The following is a 23,818-nucleotide window of genomic DNA, read 5'->3' on the forward strand; positions in this document are numbered from 1 at the left end:
TACACTGCAAGAGCCAAGGCCTGCCTAGTCCACAGTGAGTGACCCCTGGAGCTCTCAGGAGAGCCAAGGGAAGAAAATGCGGAGGGGCCAGGACAGGGCATTCTATTCTGGTGCCTAAGACATCTAGGATACTTCTCAATAGTGACCGACTCACTTACACTTCCAGTGACTTTCCCAGCTGGTTCATAACCAATCCTGAGTCATTCGGGGGGCAAAGCACCTTTACAGCAGTAATGAGACCCAGCTACAGATGACTGTTTCACAGGCTGGTATTGGAACAGAGCAGAAGACCTCTTACCGTCTTGGTGCTGGTGGTGGGGACAGCAGACATGGATAGATTGGATGTCTGAGATTTCGTTCTGGAAGTTCGGAATCCCTTGATCCATCTCCTGTACTCCTCTCTCACCTGGAGGGTGAGGGACACAGTCACTGCACCATGTAACTAACTCTGAGGAGATCAGACATGGCCACCGCAAGGCCGATGAAGGCGCTGGGTGGGCGCTGACGGGCTGTGGGCATTACCTGCCGATTGAGGAGACAGTGCACCAGGAAGATGAAGGCTCCCTGCAGGCTGTTGACGATGGTGAATAAATACGCCATGACCGTGGCTGCTGGTCCTACCTGGAGGAGACCAAGGCTCCATGTGCAGCCCAGAATGAAAAGCTGGGCAATGGCTTTAAAGGTCAGTAACCTGGATAAGGGCAGATGGAGAGATCCCGTTACAATAACCCTATGGAGAGCAATTGGGTCAGGAGGATCTGGACAGAGTGGGGTGGAACTACCGGCCCCAGCTTTCCTATGTGGGACAGGGTTACTGTCAATGCAAACACTATGGGAATTCGTTCCCATGGATCCTAGATATGCTGTTCCCATCCCGCAATCCCTCACTCCCTCCCAGTGCCAAGGACCCTCCAAACCAAGGCATCTGGCCCTCCAGGATTGTTTAGTAGCCTTCTCACCTGTGGTCTCTGAGAGTGGACACATCTGCATTGAGGGAGGAGAGTCTGTTTCTCAGGATCCACAGGGTAAGGGCAAAGAACATTATATTTATCTGTGGAAACAGCGGGAAATATTTCCTGTAAAACGTCCCATCTGGGGCTGTTGACTCCAAGCTGAGGCAGAGATCTATCCCAGGGGACCGAGCCTAACATTGCAGAAATAGGGACTGCTCATTTCTGGTGGGAATCATCCCCTCTCCTGTAATATCCCCTGGCAGCTCTCGGTCCCTCTCCATGCGTGGAGCTGACAGCACAGCCAGGGCTGAGATGAATCAATGGGATCACAGAGGCCAGATCATAGAATCTTAGGGTTGGAAGGGACCTCAGGAGGTCATCTAGTCCAACCCCCTGCTCAAAGCAGGACCAACCCCAACTAAATCATCCCAGCCAGGGCTTTGTCAAGCCTGACTTTAAAAACCTCTAAGGAAGGAGATTCCACCACCTCTCTAAGTAACCCATTCCAGTGCCTCACCACCCTCCCGGTGAAATAGTTTTTCCTAACATCCAACCTAAACCTCCCCCACTGCAACTTGAGACCATTACTCCTTGTTCTGTTATCTGCTACCGCTGAGAACAGTCTAGATCCATCCTCTTTGGAACCCCTTTCTGCTGCTCAGAGTTCAATATGGAACCTCTCCAGTGGAGTCAGTAGTTATTTTTGGGTTTACACTGGTGTAACTGAGAGCAGGATCTGGCTCAGAGATTCCAGATCCTGCCTCAAGAATAATTCCTGCCACTTTCAGGCTGTAACGAATTCCCCACCCCCCAACTTCCCCAGGGGTTATGGAGGAATATGTAGGGACATTTGTTTCCCCCCCTACAACAACCACTGCAGAGTGTAGCCCTCTCCCTTCCTCGTTCCTTGGGTCATTAACTAGATTAGATCACATTCTTGCTGTCTTCACTTGGCAAAACTGACTTCCATGGGAGCTGTACCCGCCTAAAGGCTGTAGGCCTGGGGATACAGCACAGGGACTAATCCCGAGACTGACCACAGCAGATGAGCCAGGTGGGGTCTTTCCTTGTGTTTTATGGGCCCAGTTGTTCTCCCTGCTTCACTGAAATCAATGGGGTCACAGAGATGAGAGGAGAATGGGGCCCTGTGGTTCTGTGAGGCACCCACCAGGATTATGGCACAGACTGGACCCAGGAAGTTCCAATGAAAGCCTCTGTCCAGGCTGAGCCAGCAGCTACAGGCAGGAAGGAAGAAGAAGATGACTTTAATGGGATTACTACCCTTTTTCAGCACCGGGGCAGGGGCGGGGTGTCACAGGGCAGCTGGCTCTCAAAAGCGAGATGGATCTTGGCCTGCCTGTGACATGGCCAACTCTTTTGCGGGCAGCAGGCTAATGGCCCTCCCTATCTACCTCAGGAAGTGGAGTTACCCTGATTAACATGAGATGAGGATCTAGCCTGGGGTGTCTAGAACACGCCACACCCTGTTTTAGTGGAGTCGCTCACTTTAGAGAGGGGATTCTCAGGGATTGCACACAGTAAGAAGGTGAGTTTGTTTCCTACCCACCAGCCCCACAAACCCAGCCTGGGACCTGGGAGTCAAGCTGGGATCTTTCTGGCTTGTTCTTTCCCATCATCAATGGGGCGAGGAGTGTAAATGTCTGAAAGGTGGGCAACTCAACTACAGCGCTTGGGCCAGCCTAGTGTCCCAGGGGATGGGAAGGGTCCCAGGGGGACATTCAGCTCCCAGGCAGGGTGAGCAGGGAAATCTAGGTTCAAGTCAGACCTGGGGTGAGCCAGACAACCGCATAGAAGTCACATCGCAGCTCCCTTTCGGGATGGGCTCTGCACGTACTGTTTGGAAGTTCCATAGCCTTTGTGATTCACCGCTGCAGAAATAGCCACCACCAGGGCTGGGAATCCATAGCCGAACGGGTACATGAATCTCTTCTTGAACCGGCTGGCGCTGGTGTAATTCACGACCTTCAGGTTCTGGACGGTGAGGAAGAGGTGTAACCCCTCCAGGAACATCCAGGAGAAGCAGGCCAGGAAGAGGTAGTGTAGGAGGCCAGCAATGACAGCACATGCCACCTGGAGGAGACAGAGAGCTCAGGGACACTGCAGTGGGGAAGGGAAATGCTGAGTATGGTGGAGACCTGCCGGGGGGTCACACCGGGATTCTTGTTAGCACAGTGCTCCAGTTATAGTGCTCCGTGACCCAGAGACAGCAAGTTCCTCAGTCTATGGAGGGTTCTGCAGGTGCACATTGCTGGTGCAGGAAGGGAGCAGACATTAGTGGTTAGAGCAGGGGATCAGGGCTCAGGGGATCCAGGTTCTGTTCCCAGCCCTGTCACAGAGTCCCTGAGTGACCATGGGCAAGTCATGTAGGAGAGAAATCGAGGCAAAGGGTCACTCTGATATACAGATAGAACTGGCTGAACTCCAGAGACTGGGGACACTCGGACCACTGTGCCCAGTGTGAAGGGAAACACCCTCCTGGGAATCCCCCGTGTCCTGCACAGCCCAGAATCCAGGGAGCACAAAGGGGTTGAAAGCCACACACCCCAGCCCTGCTGCGAGTGGAGGAGCAGAGCAGGGGAGAATCAGGCCGTACCCGACTGCCGGTGCGGGTCTCAACGGTGAGGAAGAGCAGGTCGGCCAGGAAGAGGCAGAGGCAGAGCTGCAGGTGGAGGGAGGTGCTGACGTTGCGGATGGAGTGACACAGGAGGAAGGTGAGGATGGCGAGGAAGAGGCACAGCAGAGAGAGGGTCAGTCCCACGTAGGTGATGATGGTCAGTGGGTCACTCTCCTGTAACACAGCAAAGGGAGAATCACCAGTGACCCCAGCCCAGCCCCCTCGGTTCCGACTCAGCCTTTCCCCCAGCAAAGCCTCTGGGGAGAGCTTTGCCAATGGCTGAGTGCGGAGCTTAGGGTCCAGCCCTGTGATCCAAGCCTCACGGGGAGATACCGTCACTGTGGTGGGAGCCATTAGGACGGCGAAGCTGGAGAGATGGTCACAGCGGCAGGTGGTGTGAGTGCTGTTCGTGTGCCCGGTGGTGCAGCCCTCCGGAGACCAGCTGCTGCTCTCGGCCACTACTTTCCAGTAGACGCAGAGAGCCTCTTCCTCCTGTTTTTTGGCCTGGAAACACAACAGAATCATTGTCATCCTCATGGGACCACAGAACATCGTTTCTATTATCACATGTCTATAGCAACCCCAAGGCCACCTACAGCTCCATGTCTCTCCCCACGCAGCCCCCAGTGTCCCCTGGGGCCATCCCGGTGACAGCGGAGAGAGAACGCAGATCCTAGTGCTTCAAAAGCACAGGCCCTGCTATTGGAGCGAAAGGGAAATAAATCCTTGCTAGATGTTAGCACTAATAGGAACATGGCAATTGGCTGAGCAATTCTGACTGCATCAAGCAGGGGGCAGTGCTGTGTGCACACATACACATATGCACCCTAACCACTTCATTACTGTATCAAAGTGTTTCATGCTGATTTCCTGAACCCCACTATCTGTAGAAAGTGGCTGTCCAGTTATTCTGGCTCAAGGGTGAGCTAAGTGGAGCTGTTACCCTAGAGCACTTTGCACGGCCATGTGTCGTGGTGCGACCCCTATTGTCCTCCTCTAGTCAAACAGCCGCATTGCATCAGGAATAAGGAGGCCTCTGCTTCTCAAGACCATCGGGAGCCAGAAAGGCAGCACGCTCCAAATGCCGGACCGGAGATTGTGCCTTGTATATGCTCCTCTAGAGGCACAGATATGGAATAAAGCGAGGGGATCTTCCTCCACGCACCTGTCTGTGGCGCAGGGTGAAGTTTGTGGGTCTGGAGAGGTTAATGGGTCTCCCGTCTCCAACGGCCCCACTCACCACCCTGGAATTGAGATGACTCTTCTCCAGCTTCCCACCAGCCCGTAGATTTCCCTTGCTGAGATGTCTCGCACTGATGATGGAGTCCAGGGTGGAGTAGGAAATAAAAGCAGCAGCCCCCAAACCTGCTGGGAGAGGAGATGATCCCGCATTAGGGAGCTGGAGACGTTATGGTGAAGAATGAGCCGGCCAGGTGCCCAGGGATCACAGTGAGTCTGTGGCAGATCTGGGAATGGAACCCAGGATCCTGGCCACAACTCTTAAGATTTAGCCACTGGATCGTGCTACCTCCTCCCTCGGAGCCTCCAGGAGCACGTCCAGCTGGAAACATCTAGCTGCAGGATGCAGAGATGAAGATAGATTTTCTCAGTGAGAACAGGAGAGGGGCTGGCCAGGGGTGAGCTTCCTCTGGTGCTGGAGCATTCGGGCCCCTGAATATGGTTGCTGAGGATACACGTTACCCTAGTTCCCCATATCTCCATTTGGGAGTCTAGCTAGATTAGGGCATCCCTGCCCTTTCCATTTGCTGAGCCCACTTCATACCAGAGACCCTCTCATGAGCCATCTCCCCTCTGTGCCCCCAGCTCCTCACTGCTTGGGGCTGAAGCTGTGGGACAGCCAAGAAGGAAGGTGTCAGCTCGATGGCCCACAGCCTGAGAACCACTGGCTCAGCCAGCAAGGAGAACTCCAGGGCCAGAGGCAGAGGCCAGGGCCCAGCCTGGGGATCCATGGGGAGGGAGGGAGGAATGGGGGAACCCAGACTGGGGTTCATTGCCTGGGAACTGCTCTGTGCCGTGGTTTGGGCCCTGGGTGTCGCCATCCCCAGGATGGTACCTTGTGTGGCTGCCCCGATGACTGTATCACAGTGCACTTCCATCGTGTCCTTGTGAGCTCTCAGCGTGAAGACGTCGCTGTCCCGGCTGCAGTCCCCAGTGACGAGCCGTGTCTGGATAGCTGCAGGGGGTGGGGGTGAGGAATGACAGAGCCCCTCGCCATGAAACCACTTCACTGGGAATCTGTCCATTTGGGCCAGATCCACCCCCCTCCCACTCCACTTGGAGCCTGGGGGCTTCAGGGCTCTTCCGCACTGTGGGAGGGGGAAATTTGGAGCCCCCCTGCAACTTCCATTGATTCCCCCCCATATCCCCTCCCCCCATTCTGGCTGTGTCCCAGGGGATGCTGCGTCCGCTGCAGGGGGAGTAGTGGGGGTGGAAGTAGGTGCCTGGCTCAGCGTGGCAGCCCCTAGTAGTGGAATGCCAAATATTACATTTAAACCCTTCTCGGGCATTGCTGTTACTGGTGGGGCTGGGTTATATTTCCCGGTGCAGGGGCAGTGCTGTTCTGTGTCTGTACTGAGCACAGGCTCACATCCACAATGGTATATAGGCTCTAACTTCCAATGGATTTGGGGCACAGTGTATAACCCCAGGTTTCAGAGTAGCAGCCGTGTTAGTCTGTACTTGCAAAAAGAAAAGGAGGACTTGTGGCACCTTAGAGACTAACAAATTTATTTGAGCATAAGCTTTCGTGAGCTACAGCTCACTTCATCGGATGCATTTGGTGGGAAAAAAAAAAACCAAAAAAACCCCCCGTATCTCACAGCAGCCAGCAGGTGGTGCTGAGAACCACACGTCCCCCCTCACCCAGAGACTCTGTCGTCACGTTCTGTGTTGTCCTCTCCGGGGACCGGAGCGCAGTGGCCAGTGCAGCGAGTTCCAAGCTCTGCAGCAGGACCGTCACGGCCGACCCCACCTCCTGCTTGTCTCTGCCATCCCAGAGGGAGGTGCTGTTCAGGAGGGAGTTGAAAGAGCGAGTCGTGGCCTGGGGACAGGAAAGGAAAAGCCCTGGGAGCGAGGAAGTATATATGTATTCCCAAGGGGCATTGGGCATCACAGCCTCTCCCAGTTCAAGGGGCAGCAATACTCTCAGAGGAGGAGCCCTTTACAAAGGGGGTCCACTGAGGCTGACTCGGGGCCCCACTGGGACCTGAAGCCAACTGGGGCTAGAACCCTTTGTCATTCTTTCTTCTCTCCCACTCCCCAATCCCCCATTCCTTCATTACAGATGCCAGGGAACAACATTGTCCGATGGCTTCCTAGGCCGTCTCTATGCTGCATCCAGCAGCTGCTCAGAAATGTCTGGCAGGGCAGGGATAGAGCCTAGATCCTGCTGCCTGAAAAACTCAGGTCACCACAGATGAGCTGAAGGAGAATCCCCATTAACCGTTAGCAGTATAGCACCTCTGAGGAACAACAACAGGTCTGAATACTAGAGGGTGCATGTGGGTGGACAAATACAAACGTGCACTCACACCCCTCGAGGGCATGTGCACGCAGACACAGACAAACACCACTAGAGGGTGCACCCCCCCCTCCGTCCCACAGCAGTGGAGGGCACAGATCTTTTCTGAAGTGTATCTACATGTCTCCCTGCCCCCAATGAGACTCCTAACCCGGCACAGCAGCATGCAGGGCTCTGGGGCACACTCAGGGGCACCAGTCTGCAAGGCACATTCAAGGGACGGAGCCTCTCACCTCCAGTGATAACGTCGCACTCCCGTCTCCACACGTGGAGATCAGAATCTCTAAGGTCGAATTAAAGAAAGAGCAAAAACTGCTGTTTCCGCTGCTCCGCTTTACCTGCAGAGAGACCCAGGGCAGAGGGTGAGTTCTGCAGACGCTGAAAGGCGACCGACATTAGTGTTTGCCTTATGCAGGGGCCTGATCCTGACACTCCTCATTGAGTGAATAAAGCTTTTATATCAGACGTGTCCAGGACATATACGATGGTGGTGTTGCCACAGCAAGAGGTTCATGTGGAGAAAGTGAACAGTTTCTAGTAACAGCTGGAATACGTCAAGACTTGGGACTAAGCCCCTTTTTGTTCACGTCGGTGCTGGATGCATTGACAGAAAGCAGCCAGAGAGTAGTCTCCTGGGACATGCCATTTGCAGATGATGTAGTGCTCGTGGGGGAGAGGAAAGAGGAAATGAAAGATGATGCAGAGAGACATGGAGGTGCATATTGGAAAGAAATGGCATGAAAATCAGCAGACGAAATCAGAATATATGGTCTGTAGATTCAGTGCTCTCCTGCAGGAAGACAATGGGTGTGTAAGTCTGGGGACCAGCCACTAGGAAAGCTACGTTTTAAAAGTTTCAATTTGCAAACCCCTAGAAGATAATGAGGTGATAAGTAACAGTCAGCATGGATTTGTCAAGAACAAATCCTGTCAAATCAACCTGATAGCTTTCTCTGGCGGGGTAACAAGCCTTGTGGATGTGGGGAAGCAGTAGACATGGTATATCTTGACTTTAGTAAGGTTTTTGACACTGTCTCACGTGACCTCATAAACAAACTAGGGAAAGACAACCTCTATGGAGCCACTCTAAGGTAGGTGCATAACTAGTTGGAAAACTGTTCCCAGAGAAAAGAAAAGGAGTACTTGTGGCACCTTAGAGACTAACAAATTTATTTGAGCATAAGCTTTCGTGAGCTACAGCTCACTTCATCCGATGAAGTGACCTGTAGCTCACGAAAGCTTATGCTCAAATAAATTTGTTAGTCTCTAAGGAGCCACAAGTACTCCTTTTCTCTTTGCGGATACAGACTAACACGGCTGCTACTCTGAAACCTGTTCCCAAAGAGTAGTTATCAGTGGTTCACAGTCAAGCTGGAAGGGCATATTGAGTGGGGTCCCACAGGGATCAGTTCTGGGTCCGGTTCTGTTCAATATCTTCATCAATGATTTAGATAATGGCATACAGAGTACATTTATAAAGTTTGTGGATGATACCACGCTGGGGGGGTGCAAGTGCTTTGGAGGATAGGATTAAAATTCAAAACGATCTGGACAAACTGGAGAAATGGTCTGAAGTAAATAGGATGAAATTCTACAATGACAAATGCAAAGTACTCCATTTAGGAAGGAACAATCAGTTGCATACATACAAAATGGGAACTGACTGCCTAGGAAGGAGTACTGCGGAAAGGGATCTGGAGGTCATAATGCATCAGAAGCTAAATATGAGTCAACAGGGTAACGCTGTTGCAAAAAAAGTGAACCTGATTCTGGGATGTATTAGCAGGAGCGTTGTAAACAAGACACGAGAAGTAATTCTTCTGCTCTACTAGTAGGATGAAGAGGATCGAGTCCCAGCGATGAAAGGAACAAACACAGCATTGCCCTGATCTTGGATGGGGTTTACAGGGGTCACCGTAATACCAGCAGCAAAGGGTTTTGTCTGGGAATTTCCATATTGGTGGTACAAAACACAGGGCAAAATCCCCAACAAATGAATGATGGGTTCAAATGTACCTGCAGAGAGAAATTCCTGCATGTCTCTTTGATTCCCTCAAACTCAGCACTGGAGTTAATGCTGGGGACTTGGAGTTCTGGGTAGAGAGGAGCAGACGTTAGAGCTTTCATATCAGATTTTCATGTCAACTCACTCGTGCCTGGGGGAAAATCCCCTTCTCTTCCCAGACCCGATGGCTGCTCTCTGTCCACATGCCAGTCCTGCGCTGCCAATAGTTTAACATGCAGCTGCTACAAAACTCCCTCCCTTCCTCCCCGTCTCACAATGGCTCTCTCTACGGCCCATTTACACTCCGCTTTGGCTGTCCCTCCTGCTCCTGTCTCTGAGACTTCTTGACATGTTTCCATTGACTCTGCACAGAGACCTGCTGGGTACAGATGCCTCTGCCCGCTGGGGAGAACCCACCTTTACCCATGCCTTAGCCACGCTGCACTGCTGCCTGGGAGCCATCCGTGATAAGCACAACCTGAGCCCCCTCCCGCACCCAAACTCCCTCCCAGACATTGCACCCCTCACCCCCACCTGCACCCCAGCCCCCTGCCCAAGCCATGAGCCCCCTCTAGTAGCCCACACCCCCTCCCAGAGCCTGCACCCCCTCCCGCACCCCAACCCCGTCCCAGCCTGGTGAAAGTGAGTGAGGGTGGGAGAGAGCGAGCGAGGGAGGGAGAGGGATGGAGTGAGTGGGGCGGGGCCCCGGAGAAGGAGCAGGGAAGTGTGTTTGGGTTTGTGTGATTAGACAGTTGGCAACCCTACGGAAGAGACGCCGGGCCCCTGGCAGCCCTGCTCACCCCCTCCCCGGCCTGGGCCCTGCTCCGCTCCCAGAGCCAGACACGGGCACGCTGGTGGCTGTGGCTCTGAGACAACTGGAAACACCCCAGTGGACGGACAGGCAGGGCTTGGGGGAGGTGAGGGCCTGGAGGCTGAGGTCCCCTGGGCCAGGGCTGAGACCCAGAGGGACCCCCGTCCATGGGGGGCAAGGGGACTGGTGCACCATCCCAGACCAGTTCCCAGCTGGCTGCTCCCTCGGGCAAGACCTCAGCCTGTGTAACCCCAGGCCCTGCCCAGCCCCCCCAGGTGCCCCCTCCATGTCGCCAGTGGCAGGACCCACCTTGGCACAGAGTCGTGTTCCTGTTGGAGGGGACGTAGCCGGCCCGGCACTCACACCGGTAGCTCCCATTGGTGTTGATACACGTGGCGTTGGGGCCGCAGATATTTGGGATCTTGTGGCACTCGTCGATGTCTGAGAGGGGAAAGCGGGGTTGGTGGTGTCACACACAGCACAGCTGGGGGAGCACTGGGGGCAAATGACCACGGAGGCACCCCCCACCGATTGCAGGGGGCATGGTCTGTTGGTCAGTCTGTCTGCTCCATCTAACCCCCCCCCCACATTCTATTCTCCTTTATTCCCTGCTATTTGCAGGGCCCCAATCCCTGCAGCGCAACCTCTCCCCCACCCCCAGACCAGTGGGTCCCAACCTTTGCCAGACCAGTACCCTGCAATCTTCTCCCTGCACCAGCCCTGAGAGAGCGGGGTTACGGTGGGGGGGCCGATCAGCCAGTTACGCTGCAAAGGGGAAGCGACTTAGGCTGTGTGCAGGGCGCTAGCGAGAAGGAAGCTCGCCTGGGAGGGGGGCTTCTATATAGCCCGAGGGCTGGGCCCAGTGGTGGGGGCCTGAGGCAAGGGGGGCTAGGAAGCCCCGAGGAGGGCTAGGAGCCCCGGAGGAAGGGTTTCACTGGCAGGCATAGGAGAGAGGGGTCTGACTTTGAAAGGCTCCCCAGCATGGGGATCACAGCGTGACCTGGCCGGACGGCCGAGACATGGGGCAGCCGCGACTCCGGGAGCTGCAATGGTGGAAGAGAAGAAAGGGGGCGCTGAACTGGAGCGAGTTACCATAAGGGGGCGCCACACTCAGCATTACAGACCCCAGCCCGACGGGTCCCCTCCCGGTTTGGGATACACCCGGCACCGCCCCTCCCCTGGAGCCCTAGGAGAAGGGTGGGTGGGGCTGCGCTCAGGGGCGTGCAGGGGAATTGGGTGGTGTCCCTTTCATCTAGTTTCTTTGCGCTCTGGTGGTGCTTACGAGAGTCTACGGCAGAAGCCCGCAGACCCCGACATTCGGCCAGGCCCTGCACGGCTGGTAAAGGGGTTCTTTGGAAGCCAGCTGGATCCAGGGGATCCTCCTATTCCTAACATTGCGCAGTGAGCAGGGGCCTGACAACGTCCATTCCCAGACCCTGCTGTGATCCCCAGACCCAGGGCCCCACGGGGCGAATCCACCGAGCCCTCGGATGGATGACGCCAGCTCGACACTTGCTGCCGATCGGACCTGTGGAAGCCGAAGCCGGAGGAGACCCGCCCAGCCTGACCCCCAGCATAGCCCCAGCTGGAGTTGCCGCCCAGCGGTTCACCAATCCGGCCCCAAACGGAGGGGACTTTACTGCCCTCACTGGTCCTGGGGCCTTTCACCACTGTGGAGAGTCTGACCTGACAGACTGGCCCCGCCCTGCCCAGGTGCAGAGAGCCCTGCCGTGATCTAGCCAAACTCTGGAGCGCCTGCTCCTGGGCAAAGGGGGATACACGGGGGATGTCAGGGCTCCATGGCGCAGCGGGGTCACTCACCCCATGCAGGGAGTGGGGTTTTCTACCTAGGGACTCGGCTTGTACATGCAGAGACGCACTCATTTCGGCTGCTAAGCTCTCCCTGATATTTACTCATAACGCTTTTGCTTTTCACAGAAATCCTTGTGGCTAAAATCTCCTTCACCAGGACATCAGTAAACAAGTCAGTCAGCGGGGAGAGTCAAGAGCACTCATGGATCCTTCCCTTGGGTTGTGTTCCAGCAGCTCCTTCTCAGACTCCCCTTCTCTCTCTTTCCCAAGACAGCATTTTGCTATTTCCCGCTAAGCCTCTTCCCCTGGGTCGTTATTTGCATAAAGGCAGCACCCAGAGCGCTGCACACACACACTGCCATAAAGAGCTTCTAGTCTAAATAGACAAGAAGTGGGAGAGAAAACTGAGGCACAGAATTACCCAAGGACACCTAGCAGTAACAGAGCTGGGACTAGAACCCAAGTCCCCTGAGTCCCAGTCTCATACCCTACCCATTAGACCTGTCTCTTTCAGCTTGTTTCCTCCATAGAAGGCCAAGAATGTGTCTCTCCTGCCTCACCATGCAGATTTTACCCTCTGCCCCCCCTCACTGAGAGGATCTTTGTGTCTCCTGGCTCATGGCCAGGAGTGCATCAGGGCTGGAAAAAATCCCTTGTTCCTTTGGCAGGAAACTCAACTTTTGCTCCATTGTTAAACCGCGTGGAAGGCAACGGGCCTACGCCATGCCTGTCAGGGGGCTTGTATGTGCCAGCCTCTAGTGAAGGCCGCTGAGCCCTGGAACAAGGAGAGAGCAGGTTTGTCCTGCTCTAGTGGCTGGTTCCCATAAGTAAATAACAGCCTGCTACAATGACTAGCTAATGGAGTTACTCCCTTAGCTGTGCTGTGTGCTTTCAGCAGACAAGTCCTGGGTTTGATTCCTGCTAATGACCCCCAAGCTGGTTCCTTGGTGATGCCAGCTCCTTCCCCAGCCTTAGCAGCTGCTGAGGGTTAGGTTAATGGGGTTCCAGAAATTAATGGGCTTTCTGAACCCAAGCTCTATTAAAGATTGTCCAACATAGAGTCCTCGGCTCCGTCTCAGCCCAGTTTGCTTTGCAAAGACCTGACCTTCCCCTCCTCAAAGCTCTGCTATGAAAGAGCATCTTGGGCTCTGATTGCAGCTGCAGGTTTGGGGGGTTGTTGCAGCTTTCAATGACGTCCCCAATGACCTACGCTTGAGCCTTGGCGGAATTAAGCAGCATGGCAAGAGACATGGCGACCTTCAGTCCCTGGGCTCAGTTTCCAATTTGTGACAGGCTGGGAGTCAGAATAGACACTTTGCCCGGGTGTGGTGCAGAGAAAGAGCGAGACCTCAGGGCAAACTGGTTAGTTTCACCTTCCTTGCGTGTGGGTTAGTTTCAGAGGTCCTGGGTAAGCTCAGTGGCCGTGCATTAACAGGATCGCCAATGCCAAGCCATCAAGAAAAGCCCCAAACCCTGAGCTAGGCTGTAGAAAAGTCACGAGATTGGTTTAAAAATCACGAGATTTTTTTTTTAAATCCATTTTGGCTTTGTTTTGTTTGACTCTGATTTGGGAGCTGTCAGTTACCCCAGCGTAATGTTTGGCAGGTTTTCACGTGGGCCAAGCCCGAATTTTGATTTTAGCTAAAACCGGAATCACGTAACTCCAGGAGGTGGAGCTTTAGGGCAATGCCACGCATTAGCAACACCGCAGAAAAGCCAGAAACATCATGCCTTTGCCGCGACTGTTCGCAGCTCCCGTTCTACCTGTGCAGATCTTAGACGCATCCTTTTGACTTTTCCCAAATCCCCAACTGCATTTACACCTGTAACTCCCTGGCATGTTGATGCAGTTCCCATGGGGCTCACAGACTGTGGCGTTTTGCTGGCACTCGTCAATGTCTGCAAGGAGAGAGAAAGCGCTAAGTCAGGCTGATATAGGAGCTATACCTTGGGCACTGGGGTGACGCTGCTGGGGGATAATCCAGGTGTCCGAAATGTACCGTGCTCTGGGGAGATGGGGCTGGCAGGAGTTCAGTTACTTGGTCAGCAAATGGGAGCAAGTTGGCTATTGTCTGGAATGAGCTGCTCCAGCTGGGAAGGGAAAAGCAGCACTGCCAGGACATGAGCCTGCTGCTTGCTAAAACTGTCAAGCAGATCTGGCGATGCCCAGTGTCGCAATATCAGTGCAGATGGCAATGCCTGAATAAGCCGTCTGCCCCTGGAAGGGACAAATGGGGAGCTGCTTTGGAGGAAGGGAATAGAGAATAACATGAGGGCTAGTCTAATGCCTTGATATCAGTCAATGGGGTGACCCCCTCTGCAACCCATGAGCTGCCCTGGGCACTCCCTTGCACATAGGACAGTGCAGAACCAGAGGGGGTTCAGGGACAGGCAATGAGAATGATCAGGGGCCTGGAAAAGCCCTCTACAGAGAAAGACTGAAAAGACGGACTGTCAGTTTAGAGTGAACGTAAGAGGGGACGTGTTAAGAGTCTATACATGACTGATGGGGATAGAGAAGGGAAATGGGGAGCTTCTGTTCTCCCCACCTCATAACATGAGAGCAGGGGCCAGTCAGGGCAGTTAGAAGAAGGGAAATTCAAAACTGAGCCAAGGAAAGGCTGTTTTGTGCAATGTGCGATTAGCCTGTGGAACTCCTCGCTAGAGGAATCACTGAGGCCAAGACTTTAGCACGATTCAAGGAGCGACTGGACAGTCATACGGATGATGAGAACAGCAGAGTGAACATAGTTAAAGGGCACAAACGTTTGGGAAGAGAGAGAAACCCTCCTGCTGTGGGCTTCAGCCCACCTGAGTATTGGAGACCAGGTAATGAGGGCAGATTGTCCCCCGGCTGCCACTGCAGGGCTCTTCCACCGTCCTCGGCAGCATCTGGCTTTGGCCCCTTGGAGCCAGGCTAGACGGGATACCAGGCTAGACGGGCCTCAGCTCTGATCCCGTCTGTACTGTGCAAGTGCAAGCGTTACTTGTGTCTCAGCCTGGCCGGCGCCACCGTTTTGCCTCTTTGGAGGCTGAGCTGGTCCCGGGGCAGACTGACCCCTGTAAGAACTGACCGGTTGCATCCTGCCACATGCTGTCTCCTCTGCCCCTCGACCCTGCAACCCTCGCGGGTTCTCCTGAAATCACCAAGGCGGCTCCGCGGTTCCAGAGCCCTGCTTCATTCCAGAAACGACGTACGATCGGGTTCCGCCCCTGAAGGCTTCCAAGAGTCCACGCGGGATGGGAACAGACCTTCCAGCATCCTTATCCCTCCCGTCCTGGTTCGATTGGGATGTTTATAGCGGGTAGCGCCGCAGCCGGGGCACCGTGGTGCCAGGTGCTGTACACACATCTAGCCACAGCCACAGCCCCTGCTCCAAAGCCCTTTCCCCCTGCTCCAACGCTCTGTCTGCTGAAGAAGGGCGCCATGCGCTGGGTGCTTGGTGGGGTGGCCAGAGCTCTCCCCGCCCTCAGGCACACGGGTGTCCCGAGGCTTCCAATCTTGCTCCGAGTTGCAGGGAGCTCTGAGATTGGGTGTCTCTAGGGGCTTCAGTACACGGGGAGACTGACGGTAACAGGTCCTGTGGAATAGCTCCCCATCCGGACACTCTGGTCTGGTATAATCGGTGCACTTCCAAAGAGAACAGCGATCGCGATTGATTTCCCCCTGGGGGCAAGCCCTAGGGATTCTCCACATGGCTCCCGATACCAGCTATCCCCGGACAATCCCCAGGACGCTGGCTGAGATAACTGCAGCGCTGATTTCTTCTTGTGCCTCGACCCGCCCCAGGACACTGGCTGGCGTTATCCCCCGCGGGCTGGGGCTGGGCACAGGAACGGCTGGACGAGGTCTCTGCCAGGGGAAGCGTTTGAACGAACAGGCTCCCGAGTTCTCCCAGTTCTACGGGCCCAGTGCTCTGCGCCCCACAAACGGGGGGTGTAAAGGGCAGTTTCCAAGGGAACGGCCGGCTGGGACCGGATACAAGCTCTAACTACCGGTTGAATGTCGCAAACGAGGGCTTGGAACCCCCCGGCCCCTTCTCTGGTCAGGACGCCCTGGCTGCCTAAGGGGGCATAATAGGAAACACTCTCCCATCCAGGGGGCTCCCTGTCAGTGTGGAGCTGGAAAAGGCTTTGCTTCCAGCCCTGAGGGAGGGGGCAGATTGGGGGCGTGGCCGGGGTGCCCTGTGCTGGGGCTAGTCCCTGCTCCCCAGGGCCCATAGGGGCAGAGAGCACTGGGCTGTATGTGCACCATACGCGAGACCCCTTCCCAGTCTCAGGGGGCTCCAGCAGCCTGGATTCTCTGTGCTGGGGACCGCGAGGGTCCCCACCAGCCTCCCCGGCGCCTCCATGCAAACCTAGGGGTTTATTCCCAATCCAAACACCGAGGCAGGGGAGATCCTGGCCCCCAGCAGTTGAGGGTCACGGCTGATCACAGCCCCGGTGAGTGGATCGGGTGCCTTTGCTGCAGCCAGCAGCTGCCTGGAACAAGCGCAGGGGTGTGGGGGGGAGGGGGGCAGGGGGACTGAGCAGGGTGCGGTGGGGGCCAGGGAAGAGCTCACCCTGGCAGGTGTCCCCAGTCGCGTGCATGAACTTGGCTTTCCCAGAGCTGGGCTCGTAGCCATGGATGCAGGTGCAGGAGTAACTCCCAGGCACGTTGGTGCAGTTTGCGTGGGGTCCGCAGTTTACTCCAGTGAGCCCCAGACACTCGTCAATATCTGCGGCACAAGAGGGGACGCTCTGTACAGTCCTGGCAGGGAGACGTTCCCCGTATCACCCACCAGCCACCAAACTGAGCTGGGTGACGGGACCCAGGCGACCGGGCCTCTGGGAGCTTAACAATCACAAGCCTGATTCTCAGCTATGCTCCGTCGGCGCTTGGCTGCTCTGGCAGCGGAACGGCCACTTGAGAAGCCCCCACCCTGCAAAAGGGACCACCCCAGCTGGTGTGGAGCTGCTGTCGGGGTCCTGCACCCACCCTGCTCCTAGCCCCTGATGTAGGGGCTGAGGCCGGGGTGCCCAGCACTGCAGCTATTCCCTGCCCCCCAGGACCCATGGGGGAGGATCAGGGGCATGGCTGGGGCGCACTGTGCTGTGGCTATTGCCTGCCCCCCAGGACCCATGGGGGAGGATCAGGGGCATGGCTGGGGCGCACTGTGCTGTGGCTATTCTCTCCTCACCAGGGCCCATAGGAGGCAGAGCGCACTGTGCTATTTCCATGGCCCATACACGAGGCCCCTTCCCAGCTCAGGGGGACACTAGCAGCCCAGATGCTGCGTGCTGGGGCCAGCGAGGGTCCCCTCCCCTCTCCCCAGCACATCACCGCAGCACAAGGACTTTGCTCTGTGGGTCTGTTTATTCCCCATCCAAGCACCGGGCACAGGGGTGAGCCCAGCCCCATGCTCTGCAGGAGCAGGCGATGGTCACGTGTCATCACAGCCTCGGGCCACTGCCAAAGCCGGCATCCGCCCCGGTGCGGCGCCAGGCCTGGAACGAGCATTTGTGTGTGTGTGGGTGTGTGTGTGTGGGGGGGGGTCTCAGCAGGTGGGGGCCAGGGGAGAGCTCACCTTGGCAGGTGTTCTCCCTCGCGTGCGTGAACTTGTCTTTCCCAGACCTGGTCTCGTAGCCATGGATGCAGCTGCAGGAGTAACTCCCAGGCAAGTTGGTGCAGTTTGCGTGGGGTCCACAGTCTGCCGGGCTCGAGCCTCGACACTCATCAATATCTGCAACACAAGAGGGGATGCTCTATACAGTCCTGGCAGGGAGACGCTCCTGTAGCATCCACCTGTACTGAGCTGGGTGATGGGACCCAGGCGACCGGGCCCCTGAGAGCTTAACAATCACAGACCTGATTCTCAGCTACGCTCCGGCCACAGTAGGCTGCTTCGGCAGCGGAACGGCCACTCGAGAATATGGTGTACTGAAAAATGTATTAGCATCACAAGCTCTCACTTTACATCTGCAAGGTGCTTTCCCGGTGCTTCTTGCATGCTCGGGGGCTCGGGTGACAAGCAGGTGATCTGGGGTTTTCAGCAATGTGTCTGTCAAAGAGCCAGCCTAGAGCATAGTGGGGTTAGTTGTGCCTGTTTGCCTTCAGGAGCAGCCTGCTTTGTCTCTCTCTGTTTGGGGTCCTCGTGTGCTAGGGTTCTGGATTCTAAGAATAATCCAGTGTTAAGCTGCAGGCTGCCAGAGAGAGGATGCGATGGTTTGTTTCTAACTGTGCGTGTGTGTGTGTGCCGTGAACATAACAGAGGGAAGGGGACCTTCAGACCCCAGAACAGCCACTGTTGTCTCTATGGGCCAAGCCCCAGTGGGGCCAAGATTTGGGGAGATTTAGGAGTCCATATTTGAAGCTGAGTTGCCCAAGGGGTGGGAACACTGGGACTTGGCAGAAATCCCATTCAGGTTCCAACCACAGAGGAACACACAGGCATTGCCAGCCTCGGTCAACCCCAAGGCCCATCTACCCTGGTATCCCGTCTGCAACTGGTGCTATAGAGGAAGATGTAAGAGTCCTGCAGCAGCAGCTGGGGGATAATCTGCCCCCGTGAAGATCTCCTCCTGGTCTCTAATAGTCGGAGGTTGTCTTAAGCCCTGAAGTGGGAGCTTTTCCCTCCCTCCCAGAATTATTGTCCATTAACTAGCATAGCTCCAGGCATTGTCGTTCCCCATAGAAACAGCCAGTCCCTCTTTAAAACCCGACATTCACAGCCTCCATGCCGCAGTAGCAGTGAGTTCCAGAGGCTAATGCTGCCCTGGGTGGAGGAGGAGTATTTCCTTGTATCTGCTTTGAATTTGCCCCTTTTTCAATTCAATTTAATCCACAGACTGCCCCTTAGTCATTGGTCTTTCTAAAGCTTGTGATTTTCTAAGCTAATCTGATTTTATTTTTAATGCCTGGGATTGTCATCACGGGCTCAACCATGCACTTAAGACCCACTGGAGCCGAATTAAGTGCGTAGCTGTGCTGGGATGGAGCTAAGCATGTGCTTTGCTGACTCAGGGGCTCAGGGAGCACAGACAGGGACCAGCACAAAGCGATTTAGCAGCTGGAAGTTCCAGCGTCCCCCGGTGGAGACTCCAGCATGTGGGTATCCCCTGCCACGGGACTTGCATTGGTGCATGCGCCAGCTTCACCAGTGCAAAGGGGTCTCCAAATCCACTGGACTGCGAGTGCAGAAAGACCTCTCGGTCTGTGCCCTGGGCAAACTCCCTGCCCTAGGGGAGCGCCGCAGAGCTGGCCAACCGGGGTGTCCCTGAGTGCAGAGCTGGCCAGCCCGTGTGTCCCTGAGCCAGGTCGCTGGAACTCGGGGTGCCTCAGGGAAGCCTGGAGCTGGGCTGGCAATGCCAGTCTCAGCGCATGGCCCCCTCACAGCGCTGCCCTGAGGGAGCGACATGGAGCTGGAGTAGAGAGAGCCTGGAGCAGGGGCCTGGTACAAGGCCCGAACCAAAGTCAGCAAAAGTGATTCTCAGAGCAAAAGTGTGGCCCTGTGGGACACTGAGCCAGAAAGAGTTAAGCAACTTGCAGGCTAAATGACCCAAATTCTGCCTTTAAAGCCACACTAGAAATGTAGCTGGGATCTGTGTTTCTGGCTTCGGGGTAAGCAGCCCAGTATCGGAGCACCTGTTTTGTTGCTGGCTTGGTGAATCTAAGTATTCGAAATAACCAGCAGTTTGGGGGATTGTCGGCCCCACTCTGCAGTTTGCCCTGATTGAGCAATCTCAGCGTGCTCCCCCAAAGCACCAGCAGTCACACTCTGTCACAAAGCAGAGGCTTGCCTGCAAGTTCACCATCCGGTGCACGAACTCGGCACCGGTATTGCTGGCATTGCCAAAACACAGTGACTATGTAACCACTTTCCAGCACAAGATTCCCCTGCCTAGTGCATGATAAGATGGCTTGACGGATGGGGAGTGTTTTGTCTGAAGCATCGGGAGTAAAGTACAAAGCCAGGTGGTGAATAAGGGATGTTTTGTCTGAAGCAGCAGGAGAAAGGCACAAGTGGGGGGGGGCGGTAACAAGCATGTTGTGAAACACGCAAGCTGGTATGTCAGTTGTTTATCCCAGATGGTTTGTCTCAGTCTGTAACTGTCGAGGTCCATTGTCAGAGGCAGACATGTGGCAGTGTCTCTGTGGCATCTATGGGTGCAAGCACCGGGCTTTTTTGGCGATAAACCCGGCCGAGCGCCTTCGCCACTGATCCGACTCTGTGGGCTGTCTGGGCACTTTGATGGAGGTCTGCCGGGCCGGGGACCCGCCCAGAACCAGGACAGCACACGGAGCCGACGACTGCCAACCCCATGTCCCCGCACCAGACTGCTGGAACTTGGGGTGCCTCAGGGTGCCCCCTCCCAGCGCTGCCCACACAGGGAACTTGGGGTCCCTCGAACTAGCAGCTGCACCCCCTAGAGGCCAGAGGAGAGCATGGCTGCCTGCCCCCAGTGGAAGCTCAAGTAATAGGGGATCGGGAGGGGGGGCAAGTCAGGAACGCTTTAGCCGAGTTCCCAGAGCTGTTCCTAGGGCCACCTCCCAGGCTCAGCGGGACACTAGCAGCTCAGATGCTGCGTGCCGGGGCCAGGAGGGTCCCCTCCCCTCTCCCCAGCGCATCTCTGCAGCACGAGGAGTTTGCTCTGTGCGTCTGTTTCTAACCCTGAGGGTTTATTCCCTGTCCAAGTGCTGGGCACAGGGGTGAGCCCGGCGCCATGCTCTGCGGGAGCAGGTGAGGGCCACGTCTCTTCACAGCCTCGCTGACGGCCTCGGGCCACTGCCAAAGCCGGCAGCAGCAGCCCCGGTGCAGCACCAGGCCTGGAACGAGCATTTGTGTGTGTGTGTGGGGGGGTCTCAGCAGGTGGGGGCCAGGGGAGAGCTCACCCTGGCAGGTGTTCTCACTCGCATTCATGAATTGGCCTTTCCCAGAGCTGGGCTCGTAGCCATTGATGCAGGTGCAGAAGTAAGTCCCAGCCGTGTTGTTGCAGTTTGTGTTGGGTCCACAGTCTGCCAGGCTCGGCCCCAGACACTCATTAATATCTGTAATGCAAGAGGGGACCCTCTATACAGTCCTGGCAGGGAGATGTTCCCCGTATCCCCCCTCCAGCCCTCCGGATTGAGCAGAGTGACGGGACCCAGGCTTCCGGGGCCCTGAGCGGTTAGTGATTAAGGCCCTGATTCTCAGTTACCCATTTCTGCAGCTGGAATGTCAGAAATAACCCCCCCCCCACGCCTCCAGTTCCAGATACGGGGGGGGGGGGTTCGGCCCCACAAACACCCAGATCCCCCATGTGAGGAGAGGGTGAGGAGATGTCCCCCTGGGGCTCCAGGCTCCCTGTGTGTTGTGGGGGGATGACAAGCTGCCTCTCCTCTGCCCCCTCCCTCCTCGGATCCCTGCGTGGCGGGGCCGAGGCGGGGGGAAGTATAGCCAGGACTGCCCCGTCCTGCTCCTCTGGGCAGGGATCCATGGGGCCCCTCTGACCCTGGACACCCAGGGACTGATTAGGACCCAGGCTGGGATTCAGACGGGTCAGTGTGATGGGCCCCCCACCCTGTGCCCAATTCACAGAGCCCAAGATTGCTGCTCACTCTGGAGGCCCCCGGTTCGATCCCCAGGAGGGCGGCCCTCACCTGTGCTGCCACCCCTGCTCATTCCCCGGCTGAGGACCCCCCAGAGGCCGTGGAGTTGGTTGCTCTTAATGCCCTGCTCTGTCCCACCCCCCGCAGGACAACGTGGGAGCCCCATTACCGTCACAGGTCTCCATTGGGTCGGTGAAGAAGCGATCCTTTCCTGACCGGTACCCATGCAGGCAGGTGCAGTGGGTGTTGTTCACACACTTGGCGTTTGATGGGCAGAGCATATATTTGATGCAGTCCTCAGTGGTACCTGCAGGGGCGGGAACAGCTGGGCAGGGTCAGCCAGTGCAGAGCGGCTCCCCCCCAGTCCCCCCACAGTGGGATCAACTCCTTTCACACGCCCCATTCGCTGATTTTCGTCCCTGGGCACCTGGCAAACAGCTCTGACGCCATCCACCGCCTGGCAACAAGCTGCCCTCAGCTGCACAGGGGGCCTTGGCTCCCCGGGGGTGCCCCTGGCGCAGACAGGCAGAGCTGCCGGAGCCGGGCGTCGGTTCAAATGAAACGTTTTCAATCTCACCCAATTTGTCTCCTTTTGTTGCTGTCGTCGTTACTCTGATTAGCATCAATTTCAAACCCAAACCTCGCTTCGAACTGGAAAACGGGAATTTTTCGTTTTGAAAATGATTTCATCTTCCCCCTCCATGCAATTTTTTCCTGAGTAAAACCAAACATTCCTCCGAACTGGATCGGCCTTGGCTACAGTGGGGATCTGCCCCTCACTCCAGCCCCCAGTGTAGAGCCCTGGGCCGCGGTGTTTATTCTCTGCTGGCCACAGGGCTGGGAAGGTGAGGGCTACACAGGGCACCTTCTCCTCTCCCCTGCATGCACCCACCATGCTCTACAAACCCTCCCCAAGACGCTCATGCCAAGGGGCTGCTCCCAGCTCACCAGACCCCTGACTCTGTTCTCCTCCCACAAGGGAAAGGGACCGGAGGGGGCGGAGGCCGGAGACCCCGGGCAGCCGGGAGCGCTCGGGAAAGTTAGTCAGGAGGAATCGGCCTTACCTTGTGTGCCATTATTCTGGGCCACTGTGCCCGACAGGTACAGGGCAATGCAGAGTCCTGGAAGGCAAAGAGACAGGGTAAGGCACCATGGGCAGACGATAACCACCACTCAGCTGCATTCCCCCCCCGCCAGCCGCCCCAGTCCTGCCAATCCTGGGCCAAGGGCCAGTCAGTGCCCTGACGATGGTGGAATTAAAAATGTAGACACCTGGTGCTCTGGGAAATCAGCCCCAGCTGGGATCCCTGTTAATATATTTAACTGGTTACAGTTGGGAACTGGACTTTGGGCCAGGGCAACTACGTCTTTTATTGTGTGTATTAGCAATAAAGACCAGGAGCCCCCATTGTCAGGGCCGGATTTATACTCTGGGCACCCCTAGGTGTAGGTTCTCAGCAGTCGTTCCCCCGCCCCCCGGCTTGGAGCTCCAGGGACCCCGCTGCCTGGAGGCAGCCAGGAGCGGCAGGGTCCCCTGCTGCCGGGAAACTCTTAACTGCCACAGGTGGCAGGGGAACCCCACCACTTTTAATTTTAGGTGCCCTGCTGCCCAGTGCCCCCTCCGCCCACTTCACAGCGCCCCCCACCCCCCTGCCCAGAGCTGCCCCATGAACTCCCCCAGAGACCCACTCTCCCAAGCCCTGCCCCCCGACCGACACTCACTGGCCCCCCTGGGAGGTGATGCTACCTGCCAGGTGGAGCGAGGATCGCTCTCAGCAGCAGGGCTGCGTGGGGCTGTCTCCCCCTCAGCCAGCCCTGCCCCCTGCTGGGACCTGGGAGCGAAAAAATTTTAATTTTTAGGCACCCCATAGAATGCCGGCACCCCTAGGCCCATACCTCCTGTGCCTAATCGGAAATCTCGCCCTGCCCATTGTGCCAGGAAGCGCCCAGAGCCCACCTAAATCAGGGCCCTATTGTGCCAGGTGCTGCACAGAGCCGACCGAGATCAGGGCCCATCACACTCGGTGCTGCACAGACACACAGTGAGCCAGTCTGTGACCCAAAAGGCTCATGGCAATAGGTAAAGGGAGGAGCATTCTCTCCACTTTACAGATGGGGGAACTGAGGCATGGTGAGGGGTAATGACTTACCAAGGTCACTAGTGCATCCATTGCAATGGACAAACTCACTTGGAAAGGGGAAGCACCAAGAGGGTATGGGGCAAAAAGACAACACAGGCTGTTTTTGATCTGCTTTTCATTCAGGTATCGGCCCAGATCCACCCCCTCATGCTGGTGTTTATTTATAGCCTGTTGCCCTGAGTCATTAACCACACACTGGTGTGAAGAACCACAGAACAGAGGACAGGCAAACAGAGCTCTAAGAGGGCTAAGGCGAGTACTGCATTGAGGGGCTGTGTTGTGAGCTGGTAGGGTGAATATTCGAGTGTCTGTCTGCTGTGACCATTTGTTTGACCATGTGCGTGTTTGATTG

The 23,818-nt window shown here is 56.1% G+C and overlaps 1 protein-coding gene across 24 annotated transcripts in view; it reads right to left on the reverse strand.

Annotated features, from left to right (window-relative positions):
• Nucleotides 1–23,818, reverse strand: part of LOC119845709 (adhesion G protein-coupled receptor E3-like) — a 37,144-nt gene that overhangs the window by 1,286 nt on the left and 12,040 nt on the right. For 3 of the 24 annotated variants that reach the window (XM_043506830.1, XM_043506835.1, XM_043506836.1), the window contains exons 2-19: nt 22,390–22,446; nt 21,495–21,632; nt 20,630–20,785; nt 17,325–17,480; nt 16,320–16,475; nt 13,522–13,656; nt 10,255–10,386; nt 9,146–9,222; nt 7,363–7,467; nt 6,472–6,649; nt 5,663–5,782; nt 4,754–4,956; nt 3,517–4,092; nt 2,809–3,044; nt 2,122–2,188; nt 960–1,051; nt 523–691; nt 299–406 (exon numbers count right to left, since the gene is read on the reverse strand). In XM_043506830.1, the coding sequence (XP_043362765.1) occupies nt 299–406; nt 523–691; nt 960–1,051; nt 2,122–2,188; nt 2,809–3,044; nt 3,517–4,092; nt 4,754–4,956; nt 5,663–5,782; nt 6,472–6,649; nt 7,363–7,467; nt 9,146–9,222; nt 10,255–10,386; nt 13,522–13,656; nt 16,320–16,475; nt 17,325–17,480; nt 20,630–20,785; nt 21,495–21,632; nt 22,390–22,446 (2,861 nt within the window). Of the gene's footprint in view, nt 1–298; nt 407–522; nt 692–959; nt 1,052–2,121; nt 2,189–2,808; nt 3,045–3,516; nt 4,093–4,753; nt 4,957–5,662; nt 5,783–6,471; nt 6,650–7,362; nt 7,468–9,145; nt 9,223–10,254; nt 10,387–13,521; nt 13,657–16,319; nt 16,476–17,324; nt 17,481–20,629; nt 20,786–21,494; nt 21,633–22,389; nt 22,447–23,818 lie in introns of those variants that run through there. The other 21 variants (XM_043506841.1, XM_043506842.1, XM_038378333.2 and 18 more) reach the window with 21 other exon arrangements.

This window comes from Dermochelys coriacea, chromosome 20 (genome assembly GCF_009764565.3).
Source record: "Dermochelys coriacea isolate rDerCor1 chromosome 20, rDerCor1.pri.v4, whole genome shotgun sequence".
Classification (NCBI taxonomy): domain Eukaryota; kingdom Metazoa; phylum Chordata; order Testudines; family Dermochelyidae; genus Dermochelys; species Dermochelys coriacea.